Source organism: Candoia aspera, chromosome 4 (assembly GCF_035149785.1).
Source record: "Candoia aspera isolate rCanAsp1 chromosome 4, rCanAsp1.hap2, whole genome shotgun sequence".
In the NCBI taxonomy this organism is placed as follows: domain Eukaryota; kingdom Metazoa; phylum Chordata; class Lepidosauria; order Squamata; family Boidae; genus Candoia; species Candoia aspera.
The window spans coordinates 83009564-83034952 of record NC_086156.1 but is presented as its reverse complement, the minus strand read 5'-3'; the positions used below and the strand labels follow the sequence as shown (position 1 = coordinate 83034952).

General features: G+C 39.6%; 1 protein-coding gene across 3 annotated transcripts in view; it reads left to right on the top strand.

The window, feature by feature from the left end:
• Positions 1–25389, top strand: part of CALCOCO2 (calcium binding and coiled-coil domain 2) — a 44528-nt gene that overhangs the window by 2884 nt on the left and 16255 nt on the right. For 2 of the 3 annotated variants that reach the window (XR_010067811.1, XM_063300838.1), the window contains exons 2-8: positions 15212–15425; positions 16592–16694; positions 18030–18163; positions 19926–20051; positions 22436–22540; positions 22988–23080; positions 24400–24522. Coding sequence is in view for 1 of the 3 variants with exons in the window: in XM_063300838.1 (XP_063156908.1) it covers positions 15228–15425; positions 16592–16694; positions 18030–18163; positions 19926–20051; positions 22436–22540; positions 22988–23080; positions 24400–24522 (882 nt within the window). In the remaining 2 variants the exon portion in view is untranslated. Of the gene's footprint in view, positions 1–5936; positions 5959–15211; positions 15426–16591; positions 16695–18029; positions 18164–19925; positions 20052–22435; positions 22541–22987; positions 23081–24399; positions 24523–25389 lie in introns of those variants that run through there. The other variant, XR_010067812.1, reaches the window with a different exon arrangement.

The window sequence follows — 25389 nt, the reverse complement described above, 5'->3', positions numbered from 1 at the left end:
CATCTCTACCACCAGCAATCGGATGCTAATCCAAGCAGTCTAATATGGATAAATAATTGTTTCTCCTGTAGTATTGTGGCAGTTCTTTTCTGTTTATTGAAGGGTTTGGATTTTAGGCGGTGGTGTCTCTGTGTGAGTACAACTGATGTCTGTATTTCTTTAAGTGTTCTTTGCTTCAACTCTATTGTGTGGACTTTTTATGTTCCTGGGGAGAGGTATGTAAAGGTCTTGGGTTTTTATGAGGTGACAGTTTCATTTAGATGTTAAATAATCTGGGGGAGAGAGCTGAATCCTGTAATACCTCACATTGCTGCAACCATAGACTTGATTGCTCCTCCCCCTTTCAGATCAGGTCTCCCCTAGGTTTCTACCTTCGAGATTAGAAATGAAGACAGCTTTTCAGGGATTAAAGAGTGGAAATTGTCGTGGTGTGGAAGTGCTCCCATTACCTCGGTGTTAGGGAATAAGAAGTAGACTTCCTCAAGGATCTCTGTTGGAACAAGTGAATTTAAATTTGTTAATTAGTCAAACTGACTCAGAGCTAGCAAGGGAACCGGCTGAGGTTGTAGATGATACCAAACTAATCAGGGTGGCAGGAAGCTCCAGAAGGAACTCTTTAAACTATGGAAAAGGTCAACTAAATTGCAAATGTGGTCCAGTTTAAATAAGTGTAAAATGATGCATGCTGGAGCAAAATCTTGATTTCTCATAGACACATATACTTCACTTAAAATTTATGAGGTCTGAACTGTCTATCTGTCAGGGAATTAAATTTAAATTTAGTACTGAAGCAGAAAGAACAATTAACATACAGGTGTTAAGGATGAATGCTTAACACACAGGTGTATGAAGAAGTAGCTGAGTCAAGCATGATGCAATCCTAGTTGGGATTGGATAGGGTTAATATAAATGGGAGAGTCTAGAAGCTTGTTCTCTCTCTCCTGTGTCCCTTACTTGCTGCACATCATTTTGTAAGTTAACCTGCTGTATACATATATTTGTAAATAGACTGTGTGTAGAACAAGAAGAAAAGGACTGTCTGTATTTTTCCTTGCGAAGACTTATTACCACGACAGTATCTAACCAGGAAAAAGATCTTGGGGTCATAATGGATAGCAAAATGAAAATTTTAATTACAGTAAATTTGCAGTAGTTGTGAAAAAGGTAAATTCCATGCTAGGGAGCATTAGAAAGGGGATTGAAAATAAAACTGCCAACACTATAATGCTCTTATACAAATTTCTGGTTCAGTCATATCTGAAATATACATAGGTTCTAGTCAACTCATTTGAAAAGGGATATATAGATACAGGGGGAAAAAGCAAAGGAAGACAACTAAAATTATCAGGGGACTTGAATGCCTTCCTCATTAGAAAAGACCCTTTAGCTTTGGAAAAAAATATGTAACTGAATGAGGACATGGACAAGGTGTATAAAATCATGCATGGCAGGGAGAAAGAGAACAATTCACACGATGCATAATTAACCTGTGGAATTCATTATGACAAGATGTGCTGATGTCTACTAATTTGGATTACTTTATAGGGGGACTGGATTGGATAGATTCATGGAGGACAGGTTATCAAGTGCTACTAGTCTAAAGACTCAAATGTTGCTTCAGGGATAGGACAGTCTTTTTGTTGTTTATTCATTCAGTTGCTTCAGACTCTCCATGACTTCATGGACCAGCCCACGCCAGAGCTTCCTGTTGGGCGTCGCCACCCCCAGGTCCCATAAGGCTGAGGGCAGGCTACCATCATATAAATGCCAGTTGTAGGGGAATTATTTCTGGCTTGTGAATACCCTAGAGCTATCTGGTTAGCCACTGTGAGAAGCAAATCACTAGACTAAGATGGGCCTTTGGGTGAGAGCTGATACTCAGGTTGATAAGGAGTGTGGTAACCATTCTAAAACAAGCAGTAGGTGCAGACTGCCCCACCTTCACAAAAGACGCCAGCTTCCTTCCCTTTACATTGAAAGAGCTGAGAAGAAGAATCAGACATATGTCTCCTTAATTTGCCTACCTATAGGTTTCTCATTTGAAACTCAGTAGAATTCTTGCGTTGTTGCTTTAACCTTCCTTCTAATAAATCATCTTAATTAGAACTCAGAGACTTGTTCCATGTATAGTCTGTGTTCATACAAGAGAAGTCTGGTGTCCCATGGGGTATGACTGCAACAAAGACAGCATGCCTCCTGGGTCCCACTAGATGACATTGCTTCAAGGAAGGGACATGGAATGTGCCACTGTAGAGAGTAAAGATTACCTTGACAGAAATATGCAATAACTGTTACCTAGGCAAAGAGTCCTGAAACATTCTTTAAGTCTTGGTAAGTAAAAAAATATTCCAAAGCAGCTCAGGCAGGAACCTCGCTGATTCACTGGGGCATAAGGAGGAGGAGAGGGATGGCGCAGTCAAATTTGCAGGATTCTGTTATTACAGCCTATCTCGAAGTATAGTTCCAGTCTTCCTGTGGAGTTGATTTTCTGGCCTACCTAAAGGGGCTGACACCCACACTGTCAGATCTGGTGGTACAAAGCAGAAAAGGTTGGAGACAAGTGATTCCGTGAATAATCTGGCCCTATGCCATGTAGGACTTTATAGGTCATGACCAGTATCTTGAATTCCGCCTGGAAGACACTGGGAACCAGTGCACCTCATACATCAGAGCTGTTACGTAAGTGTGCCCTGGTGTGTCTCAAACCACTTGCACCACTGCATTCTAGACTAGTTGTAACATCCAAATGTTGTTGCTTCGTAAGAATTTTATTAAGTTTCAAGCAAAGATAAAAACTAAAGAAAAACAAAACTACAAAGAAAAAGAAAAAACTAAAAAAAAGTGTAGAAACACAAGAGAAAAAAATTTGAAAGTTACGAAAAGAGGTGACCTCCTTTTATTTATTTAATTTATTTAATTTTTATCCCACCTTTATTATTTTTTATAAATAACTTACGGTGGCGAACATACCTAATACTCCTTCATCCTCCTATTTTCCCCACAACAACAACCCTGTGAGGTGAGTTGGGCTGAGAGAAAGTAACAGCAAGGATATACAAAAATTTCCATAATCAATCCCTTACTCTATATTAAACCAAAATCATATTATTTCTATAAATCATTCCATTGGCACATTGTAAAAATCACTACATACAGTTACTCCCTCCCCTTATATTAGAAGAGAAAAAAAAAGAAAAATGTATATAAACCTCCTAATCATCTCCCCCACAAAGATAAGTTAATTATTTCCTTACTACTACTATTCTATACATTTCTGCCTACTGTAATAAAGATCAAACTAAAAAACATATAAATTGTCTGCCATTGTACTTGATAATACAAGAATTTTAATAATCTTAATCATATTAAACCCCAAACCATCCAAATAAACATTATTTTTATTATACCTTAATAATCTGGTTATTTTGTTAAAGATAAATGAAATCAGCCAAACCCTAAAAGCAATCCAGATAAATATTCTTTAACCCTTATCCCACTTCAAAATAAACCAGAGCATTTACATATTCCTGCAATGTACACAGAGCTTTTTTCTTAAAAAAAAATCAAACAGCCCAACTGTCCCCCTCAAAAACTCTGATTTCTCTTCAGGAGACCTCCATACATAATAATCTTTTCCCTGGCATTCCACCAGAAGATCAATTTCACTTGTGGCTTGCAACTCGCTCTCTTAAATTTCTCCAACTTGGCTATCCAATCTTCATCCAGCATTTCAACAGAAATCCTGATCTCACTCTTAGAAGAGACATTTCTGTCACTGTTAAATTCCTCAGTTTCATCCATAGCATCCCCAACCAGATGACACATTTTAGACCTCATATTTTCCACAATGCCCTGAATGCCTTGCATAAAAAATTGGTAGGAATCAGAAAAAATCTGTTTAAAATCTTGGTGGAAGTCAGAGAAAGTCTTCTTAAAATCCTCCATGTCTCATGTAGTAGATTATGGCACCCCCTAGGAGCTTAACCAGTGAAAGTTGAAGATATGAAAGAACTCTGGAATATGTTTACACAAGTGAAAGTGAGATATGTAGACAGTTTCCCAGGGAAAGTAAAAGCAGAAAACTGAAAGTTCAAAACAGCCTATTCAATGTGTAGGAAAATTTATTTATTTAACTTTATTTAATTTATTTTATATCCTGCCTTTGTTATTTTTATAAATAACTCAAGGTGGCAAACATACCAAATACTCCTTCCTCCTCCTATTTTCCCCACAACAGCAACCCTGTGAAGTGGGTTGGGCTGAGAGAGAGTGACTGGCCCAAGGTCACCCAGCCAGCTTTCATGCCTAAGGCAGGATTAGAACTCACAGTCTCCTGGTTTCTAGCCCAGCACCTTAACCACTAGACCAAACCGGCTCTCATGTTAATATCTTCAAATTTAGTACAAAAATAGTAACAGGGAGACAATTATTTACTCTCAATCCTTCTTAATATTTGGAGGGAAAACAAAGCCCAAAACATAAAAAGAATTTTTTAAAAAAAATTAATCCCAAAAATAACGATAAGCACCAAGAGAACCCACTTCTTCTTGCTGTAGAAAACCTCTCTTAAGGTATATATACTTAAAAGAAATATAAATTGGATGATTTAGAAATAGGGTGGCCGGTCTTAGTGTCCCTTTAAGGCTACAGCACGGCTTGGAAATGGTGACATCCCAGCAACCTGGCTAGCTCTTACCAGTTGAGCGTGAATGCTGTTTGCAATCTTCTGGCTGCAAGCAGCCCTCCAGAGGACAGATGGGGTGATTCCAGGTGTTTTCATTTTTCTGGAAAACACTCCTGGGCTTCAGGAAAAACCTGCCTGAGCCGGAAAAAACTGCCACATCAGTTCTGCCTGCTGAGCCCGCGGGCACAGCTGTTCAGTCTGCCATGTCCCCACCAGAAGTCTGTAACATCCAAAAGTTCTTCAAGGGCAGCCTTATGTAGAGGACATTGCAGTAGTTCAACTAGATGGCCTGAGTGTGAGTGATCATGATCAGAGCCCTCCAGCTCAAGAATGGGCTCAATTGGTGCACAAGGTGGTTTTGTGCAAAGCTATCCTAGCTGCAACTGCTGAGATCCAAGAGGATCCCAAATTGTGCACCAACTTTGGGGAAGTGTTACTACTACATGGATCCAACTATATCACTTCTGGGAAGCACTGACTAACGAGATATGGATCTAAGACAGACAGGATCCCGTTCATCAGGATTAATAGTTTCAGACGCTTTCCCACTAACCAACTCAGTCAGCTCCACAGGATCTCCATAGCCAGAGTTTAACTTCAACTCAGTCCAGACAACTTTATCTAAGAGATGCCTAGACTAGTCCCTACAGCTATGAGGACCTGTAAATATTTCACTGGTTTCTCTTTACCTGGGAAGGACCAGGTCACCTTAAAGAGAGCTACCACCCAGTTCTCTGCAGATGCATATTCCTCCAGCAGCACTCTAGGCGTTGCATGCTGCTTCACTACCTGGAGTTCCTCTGAAAACCAGGAGATTCTCTGGGATACACACACACAGAAGATCCACATGGGTGCAATTCAGTTCAAGGCTGCTGTTGCCCCCTCATTTAGACAGCATCTAAAGCCTCAGTCAAACTGTGCACCAGAGCCTCAGGAACAACCCCAGCTTGGTGTAGTGGCCAAGTGTGATGGGTTAGAAATGAGACTGTGAGTTCTAGTCCTCCTTTAAGCATGAAAAGCTGACTTTGTACCAGTCGCTTTCAGCCCAACACACCTCACAGGATTGTTGTTGTGGGAGCATTAGTTATGTACTCCCCTTGCGTTGAACAAAGTAAAGGTCAGGTAATAACAACAACAACAGCAATTTCTGAAACCGAGCAGGATTCATTAAGCACTTGGGGTAAACTGATCAAATAGGACATTGTCTGCCCAGAGTAGCTGGGGAGAATTCCAAGGACAGCAGGGAATGATCTGGCCATGACAAGGGACTGATGGTAAGATCCCCCAAATTCAGATCATGTCACCACCACCTCAAAATAGGAACAGATCTAACATGTGACCCCCGCTGTGAGTCAGGCCCTGAACAATCTCTGTCAGATCCATAGTTGTTGCCATGGTGGCTATGAACTCCCAAGATACCTCTGACTGCAATTACAGAAGGCAAGTTGAAGTCCCCCAATACCATAAGTTTGGAGAACTCCACCACCAACCTGACCACAGTATCAAGCAGTAAAAGTAGGGAAGCTGCTGTGCAGCACAGAGGGTGGTATGCTATAGCAGTCCCATCTGATCCTTAGAACACAACTTCACCAACAGGATCTCATATCTGGTTATCTGTAGAGCAGTGCCCCTGGAGTCTCTTGAATGATAATCAGCACACCACTGCCCCTACCCTGGGGCTGTGGCTGATCCTACACATAAAACTTCAGTGGGCACATTTCTGAGAGGAGCAACCCTCCTCTCCATGCCCAACCAAGTTTCAATAATATATGCAAAGTTGGCCTTCTCATCCACAATTAAATCACAAATGAGAGGACCTTTATTATAGGCTGGCTGGGCATTCAACAGCAACAGCTGAAAATGGGCCACTGGGGCTCTGATGACCAGGCATTGGGCACATTGGCTCTAAATGGTGCAACCATCTTCCCATGAACAGTCTCCCCCCCCCATCTCCCACCATATCTGTTTCTGAGCATCACCACCATGATCTTAATTGCCTATCCTCCCCTTCCCCAACCCCCACCTGGCACAACAGTCTATGGTTCGTTAAGTGGTTCAGGTGCTAGATAGGAATGGGAAAACCTGAGTTCCAGTCCTGTCTTAGGTACAAAGCCAACTGGGTGGCCTTGGGCCAGTTATTCCTGCTCAGCCCTGGGAAGAAGGCAATGGAAGATCACTTCTGAAAATGCTGCCTAGAAAACTGCATGCACTTGTCCATGTAGTTCCAGAAATCAAATCTGATTTGAAGGCAAAAAAAAAAAAGTCCAAGTTAGTCTCATAGTCTCATAATTATGGATGGAAGGGGCACAGATTTATGTAGCTGTGATTGAAAGCTATAACTAAGTGTTTTAGGTTGATTGGGAAAAATACCATTTGAAGTAGGAGATTGCAGCGAAAGTTCTAGGCTTTTCAGCCCCATAATGAAACAGACAAAGCATCAGATTATTCATACTGCACTTGCTATCTGCCTCAGCTGCCATTCCCAAACTTTCTGATGTTCATCTGTAATAATATTATGGCTGTACTGATTTCCATGATATCCTTTTCAGATAAAAGTACACATGTGAAGGTCCAAAGAGGAAATAAGGGAACTTTAGGAAGGGACAAATTGGAAAATTCAGGGACTTCTTTCTGATCTTTTTTTTTCCCTTCCAGGGTTCCCATTTTGAGGGGGGGAAAAGTATATAACTAACAACTAGATGAGGAAAGCATAAAAGTTCTCCAGTTTGGTCTAGTGGTTAAGGTAACGGGCTAGAAACCAGGAGCCTGAGAGTTCTAGTCCCGCCTTAGGTATGAAAGCCAGGTGGGTGACCTTGGGCCAGTCACTCTCTCTCAGCCCAACTCACCTCACAGGGTTGCTGTTGTGGGGAAAATAGGAGGAGGGAGAAGTATTAGGTATGTTCACTGCCTTGAGTTATTTATAAAAATAATAAAGGGATAGAAAATAAAATAAAATAACCTCACCCAGGATCAAGATAAATACATATTGTATGACCTGTCAGGATGTAGCATCCTTCCAGTATAATAGCAGAAGTGTGGTGAGGGGTTTTGTAGTATTAAGATTAGCAGGCTTGTAGTGGCATTTGGTCTGGGAGAAAAAAGGTTGTTGAGACGGCCTGAGGTGACTGGCTTATCAGTGCTGGTTAGCAAGGAATTGCAGCTGAGGTGGAGAACTGTTAGATGTTAGAAAGGGAGTAGAGGACAGTTTGAAGTTAGAATGGAATTTGACTGTTAGGAAATATCCAGCATATTAGGAGGGGCTGTGGCAAGGGGGAATTTAGCTGTTAGAAGCTGTAGGGAGAAGTAGCGTTTAGGGAGGGGTTGGAGAAAGAGGGATTTTTATCATAGCATTTGTGCGCTCTGTTCTTAAGACTTGATATTTGACTTGGACTTGGACTGAATACCTGTATTAGTAAAGAACTCATCTACCTCACCTGTTGGCAAGTGGCTGTGAGATTCTGAATTAACAACAGAGTCTCTGTTCACCACATGACCACTGATACTGTTCTTTTTAGCTGTAGCTTAGCTGCCATGCTCAAGCACACTGTCACTAGAGGTTTGTTTTGACCAGTATCTTGATTACATAAATGGGAGTTAATATTGGTGAGTCCTTTGTTTCGAACATGTCTAATCAGTGCACAGATTAACTCCTTGTCTAGCACCTTAGCCCCTGCATGACATTGGCTCTATAAGTAGGTGAAGCAGCCCGCTATCAGTGATAGATTGCCAAGCTGAAGAGGAAGAGATGAGAAACTCACAGGGGAAAACCAACAACAATGATTTTCTGAAATGCTTTCTCACTGTGCAGCTAGCTCTTATCTATAGACAGTTATTATCTTACTAAGCTCCAGTAGTTTGGGGGCCATTTCAGCCACGGGGTGGTGGTGGTGGTGGTGGTAGGGCTGCCTGAAGGAGTCCAGCCAACATGGATCCAACCCACAGGAGGCACAGCTCATGCTGGCAAGATCCCTTCCCGCTTTCTTGGATTCCACAAGGTCAAAAAGAATCTTACATTACCTTGCAAGGCTTTGCCCTGATATCTTACTTGCTCCTGCCAACATGGAGTGTAAGACAGCATGAATACAAGCGATCTTGTCTGCAAAATATTTTGCAACCATATCTGAGTAGCCTGAAGGAAGATTGTCCTGCCCTCCTTCCCAATAGGGTACATGCCTGAGTGCAAGAATGCTACATGTTTAGTTTTAAAAGTGGCATGAACATGCTTGGAAGGCAGGTAGCTCCTGTGCAAAGCTCTTATCGTTGACTTGGCTCTCACTCTGCAGAGGGAATTAGAAGGAGGGGAAGGGAGACGGGGCTTTGACACTGTAGGGAGGAAGCAACTGCAAGAATAAGGTAAGGGGTTTACAAACACCAAACAAAATAAAGAATTGGAGATGCAGGGAAGCAGTAACAACGTCAGTCAGATTTCCTCACTCCATCCTGTGAAAAAATTAACATTAATCGTTGTCATTGTATTTTCTTTTCAAATTAAAACAAAAAACAGAAATGCAAATGTATGATTGAATTAAGGAGTTTTTCAATACTAAACTGAAATGAGGCATTTTTGTTAATTCTTGATCTCTTTTCTGACACCTCCTTGAAAATCAGAAATCCCAATAATATTGCTTCCTGAGTTCTGCACTTGCTGCTTTAAAAAGCATATACAGTTAGAAATAAATATGGAGCATGATTGGCAATCTCAAACTGAACCTCAAAAATTGAGCAATGCAAAGCAAGCCTGCTCTTCTCTTTAAAATGTGCTTATCTAAAAGACTCATAGAATAATAATGTTTGAACGGACCATAGAGATTATCTAGTTCCATCCTGCACTTGGTGCTGGATCCACTAGCCCAGTGTTTCTCAAACTTAGCAACTTTAAGATGTGTGGACTTCAACTCCCAGAATTCCCCAGCCAGTCCACACATCTTAAAGCTGCTGAGATTGAGAAACACACATCTATACCATCTCTAACTGCTCTGTTTGAAAATTTCTATTGAAGTGGAACTCACTATATCATATGGCAACCTGTTCCACTAGATGACAGCCCGCAGAGTCAGGAAATTCTTCTTTATAACTAGCCTTAACCCCCTTCCTTGTAGTTTTAATGCATTTGCTAATGCATTAAAGAATTAAGTTCACTCCCCCAAAGATTCCTATTGTATCTCCTCTTAGTTGTCTTTTCTATAGGTTACTTGTATGCAGATCCTTTAATTGTTCCTCGTAGGGCTTGGTTTCCAGACCCTTCACCATCTTGGTACCTCTTCTCTGAACTTGTGCCAATTTGCTACTGTATTTTTCAAATTGTGGTGCCCACAACTGGACATAGTACTTCAATCTGGTTTAACCAGGGAAGGGTAAAATGGAACAATTACTTCCTATGATGTGGATTCTAATATTTCTGTTAAATATTAGAATCCTAATATTTAAACACCCTTAAACAGCATTTTTAGCAGCTGCATCATGCTACTGATTCATTTTTAATTTGTGGTTAGCAAGAATACCCAAATCCTTTTCACATATTACTACTGCTGAGTCAGGTCTCCCTCATCCTATATGTGTCCTTATCAGACAAGAAAAATGTACATCACCCATAATGTAGCAAAGTTCTGTGTAGCTGCTGTGAATGTGCTTTAGGTATAAAAGACTCCTTCTCTTAAAGTAAAACAGGAACTAGTCATCTAAGTAGTAGAAAAAAAGGAGAACATTTATGTTGTTTACTATTTGCTAAAATTAGTAACAGCAGCAACATTAAAATAGAGCGCGCTTGCTTCAGTGAGGGTTGTGTGTGTTGAGAGGGGGAAATCATAAGGAGGGGCTGTTCCCCAACTCTTATGCAGCCCTTCCCAAACCAGTTGTTTCTATTGCCTGTTGAGCACAGTCCCGCAAATCATCTTTCTTGCTGGCCAAAAGGCAAACCTCCACCCACCAGAATATGGGTGTTAAATTAGTGCTTTTTTTCTTCTGTCACCAGAGTCAGAAGAATGACTCCGGTGATGGGAGCTGAGTGAAAAACCACAGTGCAGTCCTGTGCACTAATGAGCATCAGGATGCAAATCCATGGGAACTTGTACAAATTCTTATTTATTTTAATAAAAAGGAAAAATAAACAAGCATTAGCTTGTTATTTAATTAAATGAACAAGCATGAACAAGCATTAGCAAACTTTGGCAGTAAACAACTTTGATCTGACTCTTCTTTTGCTACTATTAACAATTACCAACTTTTTTTTAGGCTGTTTAAGAATTTCTTCTCTTTGTAGGCCACTTCTGTCCTCCTCTGCTAATCATTATTAGAAGGACATTGCTCTTTACTCCAAATTCCAGGTGCAACAAGGAAAAGGACTACTGTAATTCGGAAACTTGAAACCTAGTTGAATTGATTGGGAACTTTTCCTCCTTTCCAGATTAGTGGCACAGGTTCCCCTAAACATGTCTCTTGTATGTTTACCATATTTTAGATTTCTCCTATAAATAACTTCAATCGGCTACTTTTTACTTGGGGAATTGGAATTTATTTCTGGCAAGCTTCATAGACTTGCTTAATTTGATATGTATGTTGCTTGGAGCTATTGTGTTCTGGGAAAATGATAAATGAGATCTTGGTAATCCTCATTCCCAATTGCTGCATCTCAGTTCCATCCAACCTTGCATGCCTTCATCCATTATTATTAGTTTACAGAAAATCATCAGAGGGTTTTGCAATTCTTTAAAGACTAATAAATAGGGCTGTGCTATGCTTTGAATTAGATTGTGAAGAGGTGCTTTGGAACTCAGACCAACACTTTCTCCAATACAGATATAAATCCATTTACAAATACAATCTCTTACCATTAATTAAACCATAGTAACATTATTTCTATTAAAACAAACCATTTAATCACTAAAACCCAAGAACAAAACTTCATTTTTTTCTGCCACAAGCAAGTACTCTAAAAGTGGTTGCCAAATAGATATAAATCCAGAAACAGAATGTTCTCTTACTAATGCTGTTCAGCCATTTGTGCTAGGCCATTTGGAAAGGAGGGGTTTGATAGAAGATTTTACATATATAGAACTTAAATACAAATATATTTCATATTCATATATTTTATATTTAGTATTAATATATTAGAACACTTGCACTTTTAATATGGCTCTGAAACCATGTTTTATTTCCTTGAAGAGTTTTGCTGACTTTCTTATTCTTCCTTTCTCACAGGCCTACAGGCCTTGATAGATAGCTGTGCCCGTAGAAACAAGATAAGGTGTACATTCCAAAGATAGCTTCTCCAGAGGAAAGGTATTGTTTAATAATGGTCAAGGGGCCCTAGCAAGGATGGAAGTTCCTTATATGGAATGATGTTAAGGTGGAGTACGGGTAACTGAGTAAGGGGTGGTATTCTAAAGGAGGAGTTGAATGGAATGTATATAATGTGCTGTAAGGAGGGGGTCCTGCACGATTGCCCACCTAACAGCTTGCTGTCATTGCTTTTGCTTTTGGGTGAAGAATAAAGAACTTAATTTCATGCCACTGCCTGTTTCTTTGATCCCAGCTCTGAAGTGAACCTGGTAAGGAAATTTTAAAAATTCCAACAGGTTAATGGGGATTTTGTGGCTGTCAGTGGTAGCTCAGGTAGCCTTTCATGAAGAGGATGTCTCCTGAGGTTTATTCATTTTGTGGGTACACGCTCAAAATTCCAAAAGTGCTCCTAGTCCAAAATGTTTATCTACCATAACTAATGACTTAATTGGCCGAAAGAGACTAGAGACACTTCTTTCACTTCACAGCTGGAATCCCACCCTAAGGAAATGTTGCTTAAATGTGATAGAATTGGATAGGAAGTTGTAGCTTTGATTAGCTGCTAACTGGATTCCTGCCCTGAAAGCTCTCCTCTCTCAAGCTATTTTGGGGTGGTGGGAAATACTGAAATACTGCCTTTATTCCCTGAGTTCTTTTAAAATTATATGCACATTTGCAAATCTTGGGTTTGCATGCTGAATAAACTTCCTGATTTGCTGGGATAGTGTTGTTTTGGTAGTTAAGTATCAGCACAGCTCGAAGGAAACAGGGGCAAATATTTGACAGGAGCATTTCTTCCTAAACTTTTGTGGGGGGGGGGGTGCCTGTGTCTTCATCACAAAATAGTACATCATATAGGAAATGTGAAATGCCCTTCTTGGCTATAGCCTCCCCATTATTCAGTGTTCTTTCCAAGGAAGCTATGTTGACACCAATATTGTTTTTCTTTCTATGCCATGTGAAAACTAGGCGTTATTCCAAGTTATTCCTTAGTGGACCTGACTTTGTTTTAACCCATCCTTTATTTTGGATCGTACAGGATGCTGCATTCATGTAGCTACATTTTTATTTTTTCTGCTTTGTTTTGATTGCTTTTATTTTGACTGCACCCTGAAATCTATTCATGTAGGTTATAAACATTTTAGATTTATTAATGCTGCATCCTGAATGTCTCAGTCCGCTGTGTATACCTCATTACTGGAGGAATGTAAGTAATAATATATTGGCTTGCTAGGTAATCTCTAGGCAGTCTAGTTATCACAGAATAGTATAACCATGTTGGGAATAAACTGGACTGTGGTGCTTGTGGCATATTGGCCAAAAGGTGCTCAAACTGAGTGGCACTCTTACTGTTAGCAGGGAATGCCAGATGTGGCACAGGTGCAAGAACAGGTAACTTAGGCTACACTTTATTTTAGTGAAAAGTATCTCATGAAAGTTTTAATTTACTCAACCCATTATGGACATCAGAGATTAATATTTAGAGGCCCATCTAATACGGCCAGGAAAAATGCAACTTGGAATGTAAGAGAAGTAAATGGTAAAGGGCAAAAATGGAATGAAAAAAAAATAGGAGTCTGTAAAACTAAGAGGAAAGATAACAGATCTGAATGAAGGTGGTCTGATCTTGTGGCGTTGATAACTATATGCAAGGAAGTAAAAGTGTAAGTTTAATTATAAATTAAAGGGCTAACATTATGGCAAAGTAGGAATCACTGTCATCCATGTTACTGATGCATATGAATATCAGTCTAATCCTAGGTTGCATGTTAGGCTCTAATGAATGGGGGTAATAAAAGAACCAGAGTTGAATTTTAGGCAAATGAAATTTTATTTAATTTCCCATTAATTGTTTTTTGCACGAGATTGTGTAAAGTTAAAAGGAAAGTTTTAGGTTTTTTTCTTGTTTTACTAACATTGTTTTTAAATGGTAGATTTATGTGTTTTTTTTTATCTTACTCCTAAAGAAGAGGGGCTGATTTCTCTAATCACACTCTCTAAAAGCTACAAGGTCAGGAGCTGGCACTACAGAGTTTAGTTTCCTTTTTCATCACTTATGATATCCTAATTACTTGCAAGTAAGACCATAGAGAGTCCTGTCGCACGACAAGGCCAGGAGCTGGCACTACAGAGTTTAGTTTTCTTTTTCATCACTATTATTCTATTATTATGATATCGTAATTACTTACAAGTAAGACTGTAGAGAGTCCTGTTGCACATGCTGGAGATAAGGGATGCCAGGTAAAGGTATCTCCAAGAAAGATAGGTATAGGCAGCAGTAACTACCAAACAGCTACATCAAGACAGGAAGGTGGGTGGCCGGTATAAACCCAAGGGGTTTCTGGGAAAGGAGGTTTGAAAAATTCAACCTTTCACTTTATGAGTCATGAAATAGAATGTTGCAGTGCATTTGCTCCATTCAGCCATGTCTTCTTCCCTGATAATCTTTTTTAGGGCAAGCAACATGGAGCTGTTAGGAGTACTGGATTACTACATCTATCCCTTGCCATTGGCCATGCTGGCCAGGGCTGTTGGGAGTTGATCCGAAACATTGGAGGCATTCAAATTCATTTCATTACTCCCTCCCCTTGCGTTTTCCATTCCATCCCAAAATAACACATTCTGTTTCTGGTGACACTGATTTCTGAGCCTGCTGTTACTTCCTCCTTGCGCGTGTGGCTGGTATCATTCTGACTGCATAAGGAGTGGCTCTTATAAAATTGAGTTTCCTATTAGTTTTAGAAGGATTGATGAGGCATAATTCACTGGGATCTTCTCCTATGCAAGTCTCTTTTATTGGATTATGTCTTATTAAATCAAATCTGCTGCCTCTACTTTGATGTTGCCGCTAAGAGTGCTAGAATTTGCTACCACCCCATCATATTCCATAGGAAGGTCACTTCTATGCACTTTATCATGGGACAGTTTTGATGGTCAGAAATTGTTCGAGCTCACTTTAATGCCATTTAATTTCTTAATCAGCATTTTAAAAATGTTAGTAATACATCATTAAATGGACAGCAGGGGTGGCTAACGCTTCAAAGTCCCCTGTGGATTCATCTTAATATGAAGTACAGTATCTTGCTCTTTTCAATAATTATAGCCAATAACAGAAATTTAAGATGTTCATAGACTCCAAGAAAGGTGGGGTTGCACAACTTTCCATCATGAGATCAAGATTGATGAGAACAGTTTTTAATTGTTCTTGCCTTTGTTCTCTCTCTCTCAATTTTGGTTTTTCCTTCTCAGGACTAAGGACTTCAGTATGGAGGATATGTTATGTGTATGTAATAATTTGGAGGAACCACCTACTTCTGCTGTCTTCTTGGAAAGCTGCCATTTCTCTCAGGTCGTCTTTGCAAACATAGAGAAATTCTATGTTCCCGGAACAGATATAACTTGCTATTACAACCTTTCCCAGCACTTCACACCTCGCAAGAAGGACTGGGTGGGCATATTCAGAGTAAGTTTGGATTGCATAAACTACTGATGTTTGGGTTGTAAAACATGGCCATTGGAACTGATGTAGGATGATTGATCTCTTGTGATAAAGGCATCAGGAGAAAAGAATTCAGATTTTTAGGAGAAATGGGAAAACATTGGTGGTTTTTAGGTTTCTCTGAGATCCATATCTTGAGGTCAACAAGAAATTATACAGGAGGGAAACTGTTTTTTTTTTTCCATTTAACTTTCAGTTGCTGTAAACTATATACCTTTTGCAGCATGTAGCGCTTGTGCCATTTTCAGCTGTTTACTCTCCCAACTGGTACCAAGCCAATATTTATGTTATGCCTCCCCCCCACCCCCCCAAATTCAAGGATTTATAAGCTGGTGAAGTGCTGAATAGTCCTTTCCCAAAGATTGTGAACGATATTATTATTAAACCATCTTGAGGGAGAATTCCTAAACTAACCCAGAGACCAAAATAAGAAACCTAAAGTTCTAAGTGCTGCCTGGAAGATGGTCTGTCAGCAAAATGATAGGTTATGCCACTACAGTTCCCTGATATGCAGACTAAACATTTTGCCAGGACAAATGTTTCCCAATGGTGCTGCAAAAGCAGAGGAGATGGAAAAGATGTGTTAGGCCTAAGTTTGTTCTCTGAAAGCTCTATAATTTTCCTGATACATCTTCAAAACGGCTGGGACTTGATTCAAGTCCTGCTGCTAGTGTAGGTAATTCCTTCCTATTCACTGTAATTTGAAAGATGAAGGCTTTCCCCCTCCTTCCTTCCTTGGATGCAGCAAACCAACAGGGCCATATGGATCATTTCTCCTTCCCTCTTCCAACATAAACTTCACGTACAATTGCTCTGCCTGAATACAGTCTAAAATGACTTCACCAAGTAACCATTTATTTGATGGCACTATAAGGATGCAAAACAAATAACTATGGCATATCTAAAACGTTTAAACAGTCTTCTCCAGCTGGCACAACCTTGAAGATGTGCTTGGATTGCAGTTCCCAGAATCTGCAGTTAGTATAGCCTAGTCACCACCCATCTCATGCAAAGAGTGACTCTGGGCAGCTTACAAGCAGTTCCAGCAGTTGTGGAGGGCCCCAGGTTGGGTAATGACTAGTTGAAGCAGGAACCAGAAGCCTTCACATGGATTTTCCTGTTGCTTACAGGTGGGATGGAAGACAACTCGTGAATACTACACATTCATGTGGGCCCCTTTGCCCAGCAGCTCTGAGAGCAGCAGTGCTGAGCAACAGAAAGTGCTTTTTAAAGGTCAGTGATGGGAGAGGAATTGGTGCAGCTTTGCAACAGGAAAATTGTTGTGTCAATAACAGTCTTACCTGCTGATATCCAACCTTGCGTATAGTGTCACTGTGGCCTCCAAAATGGGTTGTCTGAAATCTAGGCTTCATTCACTAGCGGTCCCTTAAAAGGAACCTTTTAAACCAATTACTGGGTTTATTAATTTTATTAATTATTTTTATTATTTGCCAAATTAAGAGTTGGTGGCTGATAGTATTGTGAACCATCCTTGACAACCCTGGTAGTGTCTGTCATCCTTTCTTCCCTTCCTGGAGGAGATAAAAAGTGTGATTTCACACAGTGCTGCTAACAGAATTAGTTTGTTATACATGGTTATATAGGTGGTATTTCCTGCTTCAGTAACTCATACCACTGGAAGGAAAAAAGAAAGCTGTTTCTTGAGAAGTGATTATAGTTCAGCGGTAAAGTGTATTTATTTATATTTCAAATTTAGTCACCACCCATCTCATTCAAAGAGTGACTCTGGGCAGCTTAACAATAAAACAAGAATACTAATTAAAATACAATAAAACAATGTTCTCAAATAAGTAATATATTCTGAGGCATACAGTAGATGGCAAATAAGTTCTTGATCTATGGGAGCATCTTCAGGGTGCTAACCACCCCCAGGGTTGGTTACCCCTCCTCACGACCCATGCCAGTTGGCAGAGCCAAGTCTTCACCCCTTTCCATAAGGCCAGGAGAAAGGGGGCCTGCCTCACCTTTGGGGGAAGAATGTTCCATAGGGCGGGGGCAACAGCAGAGAAGGCTTTCTTCCTGGGCCTCACAAATCGACATTCTTTCATGGACGGGGTCCATAACATGCCTTCTCTGCCTGACCAGGTGGGACGGATCCATGTAATGGGGATGAGATGGTCCCTCAGGTAACCTCAGGTATGCTGGGAACTCTGGTGATACCACTGGTTCCCCACCTCAGCTATGGCTATGATGAGACATCAGCCTGAAATCTGAGAGAGCTGTTGCTAAGATCATGAGACTGAAGAAATGAAGGGAGGGAGGGCTGGGGTACTAGGCTTAATTTCATTTCATTTAAGTGCTAGGCTTAATCTGGGTCTGATTTCAAAATCCTTATGCAAGGGACCCATTCAGATACCTAGTTAGAACTGTCAGCTCTGCCACTTGGCAAAGAGAGAAATTTTAAAAGCTGTCAGCCCTCCTGCCATTTGGCATCCAGCAGATGACCTCTGAAGGATAAGCCATGACTAGGTGTAAGACAGTCAAGTTCTGTATTTACTCTGAATGATTGAGACTCTAAACATGAAATGTGGCTTTTTGTTCTTTCAGCCTACTACCTGCCAAAGGATTATGAGTATTACCAGTTTTGCTATGTTGATCAAGATGGGAAAATCCGTGGGGCCAGTGTCCCCTTTCAGTTCCGTACTGAGGTTGAGGATGACATGCTGGTGGTTACTACGAAGGTTGGTTTCCTTTCTTAAGTCCTGAACCGGATAAAGGCTTGTAGGAACGTGCAGAATGTTCTGTCTTCCAGATGTGTGGATCTAAGCATGAAACAGCTGTTTGAGCATTTTGGAAGTGTTTCAGACTTGAAATGTTTTGGCCTTGAAACACTTCCAGTCTGCTCAAAACAGTCCATTTCACATTAGAAGCAGCTGTTTCACGCTTTAAGTGAGGCATTTCAAACTCAAAACAGGGTGTTTCAAGTTCAGAGTGATTCAAAATCAACACATTTCATACTCACGTAATGGCTTATCTTGAGATACGTTGAACCTGCACCAGCAAGCTTATGCCTTTCTCACTTTATTTTATCTTTTTTAAAAATACTTTCATAACATCCTTTTAGGGAAAAGAAAATCCTCCCCAATATTGCTTCCATTGTAGCTTTTTCGATCTGAAGGTTGATTGGTAGGTAGGGGACTGCGTGCACCCATACTTACACATATCTGTACGTGTACCCATACACACTCACAAAGGCTTTCTCTTTGGCTGCAGCAGAGAAAGGTTGCACTTTTTCCACCTTATCTGCAATCTGAGCAGCTTGACTAGCAAAGAACTGGCAAGCGTCCTTTTGGCTCTCGGTGCTGAGAATGAGACATTGCCATAAAACCATCCAAGTCAAATACTGACAAGAAACATCCAACCTGGTGAAATTTTTTTTAAAAAAAATTAGTCAAAATTAATACTAAATATATCCAGCAACTTGATGAAATAATTTTAGGGGAAAGCAACTGAACATATGGTCAGAGCAGAATACATTAATGTACAGTGAATTCCCACATGTTTGTCAAGAGAGCAGCATGCTAACATACTTTTCAAATGGGGAAAGGGTTATTCCATACTAGCCCCATGACATCTTTGGTTAAACTCTTGCTAGTATGTATTTCCATGTAATCCTTTATTTAGATACCTGGGAAAGTTTATTGAACACTTATTAATGAATACTTGTTTTTCAGATATCCCCTCAACTCATTTCTGAGTGCAAAGGAGATGGAAAAGCAGTGTTTAAAATAAATAGAATAAGCCATCAGGCACCTCTTATGGTTACGGCTGTAAGAGTTCAGATGCTGATGGAATATTTTAAATACTTTTTTTAAAAACTACCTTTTAGAGCAAAATTTTGCATTACCAGACTGATCCCAGTAGTGGTTACTTATCGTATAGAATGCCAACAAAGAGATGTTAAACACTTTGCTGAGATGTCTTAGTAGTTTCCACTGTTTGCATATATAGGGTGACTTGCTTTAAGTTGAGTAATCACCCCATTCTAAAAATAAAATCTTAGGAGCTGATCTTGAATTATTCTATCTGAGAAATGTCTGTGTCCCAGGAATTCAAACAGCTGGTGCTTCACCTCCAATGGATAATAAAATGTGCAAATAATGCTTACTGAAGTACTGCAGCATAGGCAAGCAAGGTGGCTAACCAATGACCATGCAGGGGTGCCTACACAAAAATGGCATTCTATTTTTCAATTCTCTTCATAATTCAAAAAATGAATCAGAATTGGTGAGACCAAACTAGTGACATAGAAACCGTCCTTAATGCACTGTTTCTACTGATGCAGTTAGCATTACATCTGATTAAAGGATAATGGACTCAGAACTCATTACCAAAAATATATAACAAGCATTTGATCTGAAGAACCAGTTGCATCCTGAAGGATCTAGCGTGCCTTTCCAGAACATGTTAATTGTATAGAACTTCGGTTCTTTTGTTTTGCAGGAGGAAGTGGAGGAAGTAGAGCAGCAAAATGTAACTTTGCTTCAAGAAAACCAGAAACTGAAGAAGGACCTGGTAAGTCTCCAGGAACAGTACACGCATCTACAGGAAGAACTAGTGGCAGCTAAGGTAAGAGTCATCTCCAAAACATAACGAAGCACAATCACAAAAAGAAATCTGACTACACTTAACTAGCCTTTTCTTTCTAGAATGATGTAGAATTTACAGTCTCCTCAGGCTTTGTTCTCGGACTAATGCAGGAATAGCTTAATAAATGTGTAGATTCATCCAGTTTGCCACTTTTAGTGGACTGCTAAGAAAACATTCCACACAGGGAGAATGAGGAAAGTCCACTGTCCGTCAGTATAGATGGTGTTGAGTCTGGATAGGTATAAAGCAGGTATCTGTGTTACTAAAAAGGGAAGCATGGAACACTGCAGTTCCTTTTAAAAATGCCAGTATAAAAAGTGGGAAGGAGAACCAAATTGTGCACAGATTACAAAAAGTGGCTTGAACATCAGTCACCAAGATATTGACATTAGGACACCCTGGATGGGGAGGTGGTTATGTGTGTCCAAAGAAAAGAACAGGAACTTCAGAAAAGAGGATCTTCTGAAGACGGAGACCGTGCAGCTTCAGAGTTCTCTGAATTTAGAAGTAAGTTTCCTTAGTCAGATTTGGCTGTAGTAATGGAAGCTGTAAAAAAAAAAAAAAAAGCAAAATGAAAATACCCCAAAGCAAAGAGAAAAAGAGTCCACTGAACATCTGCTGTAGAATGGCTAACAGATTGGTCAAAATTGTAATAGGGAGATGAGGTTAAAACATAACTATATGTTTGGACTTCCGGTGGGAACATGGCAGACTGAACAGCTGTGCCTGCAGGCTCAGCAGGCAGAACTGATAATGTGGCAGTTTTTTCGGGCTCAGTCAGGTTTTTTCTGAAGCCCAGAAGTGTTTTTCCAGAAAGAGGAAAAAGCCTGGAATTACCCCATCTATCCTCCAGACAGCTACCTGCAGCCAGAACATCACAAATAGCATTTGCATTCGACTGATAAGAGCTAGTGGGGAGGCGGGGATGTCACCATTTCCAAGCCGTGCTGTAGCCTTAAAGGGATGCTAAGACCGGCTACCCCATTTCTAAATCATCCAGTATATATTTCTTTTAAGTACATGTACATTAAGAGAGGCTTTTTACAGCAAGGAGAAGCGGGTTCTCTTGGTCCTTATCGTTATTTTTGGGATCAATTTTTTTGAAAAAATTCTTCCAACTTAGGTCTTTTTTTCCTTCCAAATATTGAGGAGGATTGAGAGTAAATAATTGTTTCCCTGTTATTATTTTTGTACTAAATTTAAAGATATTAGCATTTTCCTACATGTAGTATTGGCTGTTTTGAACTTTCAGTTTTCTGATTCTACTTTCCCTGGGGAACTGTCTGCATATCTCACTTTCGCTTATGTAAACACATTTCAGAATTCTTTCATATCTTCGACTTTCGCAGGTTAAACTCCTAGGGGGCACCATAATCTACTGCTTGAGACATGGAGGAGTTTAAACAGACTTTCTCTGACTTCCACCAAGATTTTAAACAGATCCTTTCTGATTCCTACCAAGTTTTTATGCAAGGCATTTAGGACATTGTGGAAAACAAGAGGTCTAAAATGTGTAATGTGGTTGGGGATGTCGTGGATGAAACATCTTTTGATGGAACACCATGGAAAAGAAGGGGTTATTATGTATGGGAAGTCTTCTGAAGAGAAGTCAGAGTTTTTGAAGGGGGGCAGTTGGGCTGTTTGATTTTGAAGTAGGATAAGGGTTAAAGAATATTTATCTGGATTGCTTTTAGGGTTTGGCTGATTTCATTTATCTTTAACAATTTGGATTAAGATTATTAAAGTATAATAAAAATAATAAATGTCTGGCTTTGGGTTTAATATGATTAAGATTATTAAAATTGTTGTATTATCAAGTACAATGGCAGAGAATTTATATGTTTTTTTAGTTTGAACTTTATTATAGTAGACAGGAACGTATAGAATAGTAGGAAGGAATTAATTAAATAACTTATCTTTGTGGGGGAGATGATTGGGAGGTTTATATTTTTTTCTTTTAATATAAGGGGAGGAAGCAATTGTATTTAGTGATTTTTATAATGTGCCAATGGAATGATTTATAGAAATAATGTGATTCTGGTTTAATATAGAGTAAGGGATTGATTATGAAAAATTGTTGTATATCCTTGCTGTTAAAAGTCAGAAGTCACCTCTTTTTGTAATTTCGACAATTTTTCTTTTGTGTTTCTACACTTCTTTAGTTTTTTCTTTTTTTCTTTGTAGTTTTTTCTTTTTCTGTAAGTTTTATCTTTGCTTGAAACTTAATAAAACTCTTAGAAAAAACCCCATAACTATATGTTCAAGTAAGTAAACTGAAATGCTAATTGCTCCTTAGTTACCTATGAAATTATAACAAATGGTAAGCTTTATGATCCCATTTTGTTTTTCTGCTCTGACTTCAGGCTCTTCAAAGTAGTGTGAATACTTTAGAGAGCAGATGTGAGAAACTGGAATCCCAGAAGAAAGATCTGGAAAAGGAGACGTGCGCCATAAAGGCAGAACTGACACTGCAAGTATTTCTTTTTCTTCCTGGAGAGAGCTGGTTGAATCATAACACTAAATAAATTTTAGTGCTGAAGTCCAGGAGAGCCTTGTGTTCATGAAAATCCCTGTTGCCTTTCCAATGCAGCCATAAAAAAGATGTTTGGAGTCCCTTAATTCTGTTTTTATTACCTGTGTGGAAACAAATGCAAGGCCATAGTTTTTATGAAACTAGCTTGTTTTTAGTAGATGTAGTTAGCTATGGTTAGCATTTGAATAACAACAACAATAATGATAATATTCATATTGTGCTTAAAAACATTTTTCTCTAGGTTCACCTTAAGCGATAAATACCATATTTGCATATTTTATAGTTCTAACCTTTGTTCTGTAAATTATCCAGAGAATCTGTTATTGGTAGCGTATAAATGCCATAAGAAAGTAATAATAATCTGTTATGCCTGTTTCCAAACAGGATCAAAGAAGAGAAAGAATCCATATTATCTGAGAAGGAACAGCTGGGAAATCGGCTGAGAACCATTTTGAGTCAAATAGAAGAGCTTCAAGTGAGTGAGCAGCTCTGGGATCTTTTCTTAGGGGTTTATAATCATCATTCCTGACCATGTCCCCTCCAGGGATGTTGGCATTGCAACTCTGAGAAATCTCAGCCAGCATGACCAGCAGTGTAGATTCTGGGGGTTCTTATAGTCTCAACACATCCAAAGGCCATCACACTGGGGAAGGTTTGCAGGAGTGAACAGCAATAGAGAAATTTTCAAATCCCTGTTTTGGAGACTCAGAAACAGAATTTGTGCTTGAATTGACAGGACCAAATATATCCAATTACTTCACATAACGTTCTTGCAAATTGGCACCAACCGCAAATGAATTGCTGAGAGATAATTTCATTCTTGTCTGAATTTAGGAACAACCTTCTGTTCTATTTGTCAGAGTGTGCTGGAAAGCTTTTGGCCCGAGAGATCAGAAAAATCACACACCAGGCATTTCTATCAAAATAAATGTATTTACAGAAAGCACAAAAACATATTTTACAAGCTGTGCATTCACACACGCTCAGAGAACACTGGGAAGAGAGGCTGTGTGTAGAAAAGGAAACAAACTAAAACAAGTCCAGGCAGGTTCCTCCTCCAGGCACCCAAATTGAGGACAATTAAGTTCGACCTCTTCACCCTGCCAATACTTAAGAAAGTACTCAATTACCATGGTAACATCAATTTCTGTAGCAGAAAACAATATACCAACACTGTTACTAGATACTGCCTATTTATATGTCACACTGCATCTACATGCTTAACATATAACGTCATAGAATTTAAAACCTGATCTGAGTTCTATACATTAAGCTGAGAGTACACAACTTCTCTGGGGCCAAAAGCTGTACTCAATCTCTGAGTAGCATCCTCCCTGCACTTGCAGTTGGACATGCTGTAGCAGCAAGGGAGACAGTAAAAATGTAAGAAACCTTGTTATTTTGTAAAATATATTAATAATTTCTTAGGAATTATACACTATCATGAAAATGATTGTGTAGTTCCAAAGAAACTTTTCATAGCTTGCTACCTCTTGGATAGGGAGTAGAGGATTTCTGAAAAGTCTATACATACAAGATTTTTCAGATTTATTTTCTAGTTACTTGCCAGCTATAGAAAGAACTTGATTGTTTTGTGCCATTAATCAAAGTATATGTCTAAAACGGTTAATTTTTCTTAGCTTCCATATCTCTCAGGGATTATAATAATTTCACAATTATCAAATCTGGAAATCTTACAAAACTGTTCTAAGACTACCTTTGAACCCAATTGCCTACTGGTTCTTTTTCTTGATCTGCACTTGGGGAATCAGACATATCTCCTCCTTTTGTTAGTTACAAGTGCAGAGTCAACAGAAGGAAGTTGACAACCTGCAGAAGACAATTAAAGACAAAGCAAGGCACCTGGAGCAGTTGAAGGAAGAGAATTGTCAGTTAAGTGCCACCTTGCTTAGACAGGTAATTTTTGAACATTTTTTCTTTTCTTCCTGTATAGTTTTTAAACTAAGTACTTTTAAGTTTTCAGTCTTCATTAGCAAAAAACCAGTTTATTAAGCATGAAGATAGTTTACTAAACATAGTTTATTAATCTTCATTACTAATCCTTTTGTACAGGGGGGTATAAATAGAAGGGAGCTAGTGAGGTCACCATGTGGGGCCGTAGGAGGGAACGAGCCCTTCGGAGGAAGAGACCTGAAGGTAACATTCACTGGGAACCCAAGAACCTAGCTTATTTTCTGATCCATGTAAGCGGGTTTATGGATGAGTCTGAGGAAGTTTTCCCCACGGAAGATGCAAAAGTGCAACATGTCTCCGCTCAACTCAAGGGGGAGATGGCAGAATGGCTTGTAGAGTTGTACAACACCCGGTCACCAGAGTTGGAGGATTTTGAGAGTTTTATGACTGTGTCAGGATGGAGCAGTCCAGAAGCAGTAGTTAATGGCGTCTGGATGCCTCAACTGAACATGGGTTAAGTAGTAAGGGAAAAGTAGAGCTTAGACATGTATGTAGATTAGAAGGTGGCAGCCCAGAGCACTGAAGAACAGAGAAGGGGGGGTGAAGGCATGCATTCCAACACAGCCATTAAAGAATGTTTAGATTAGAGTGCAATTCAGGGTCGAGTGCCTGGCACGTTCTGGGACATTGTGGAAAAGTGATGAGAGCCTGAAATTGAAAGGGAATTTTACCAGACAGTAAATCATAGCAAAGGGGAGGGGGAAGTAGGAGAGTAACTGAAATGCTTTTAAGAGACGTTTTGGGCACAAAAAGACATTCGTAGCTTTGAAAGAGCTTGGAACCACATCCTAATAAAGAACTTTATTAGGA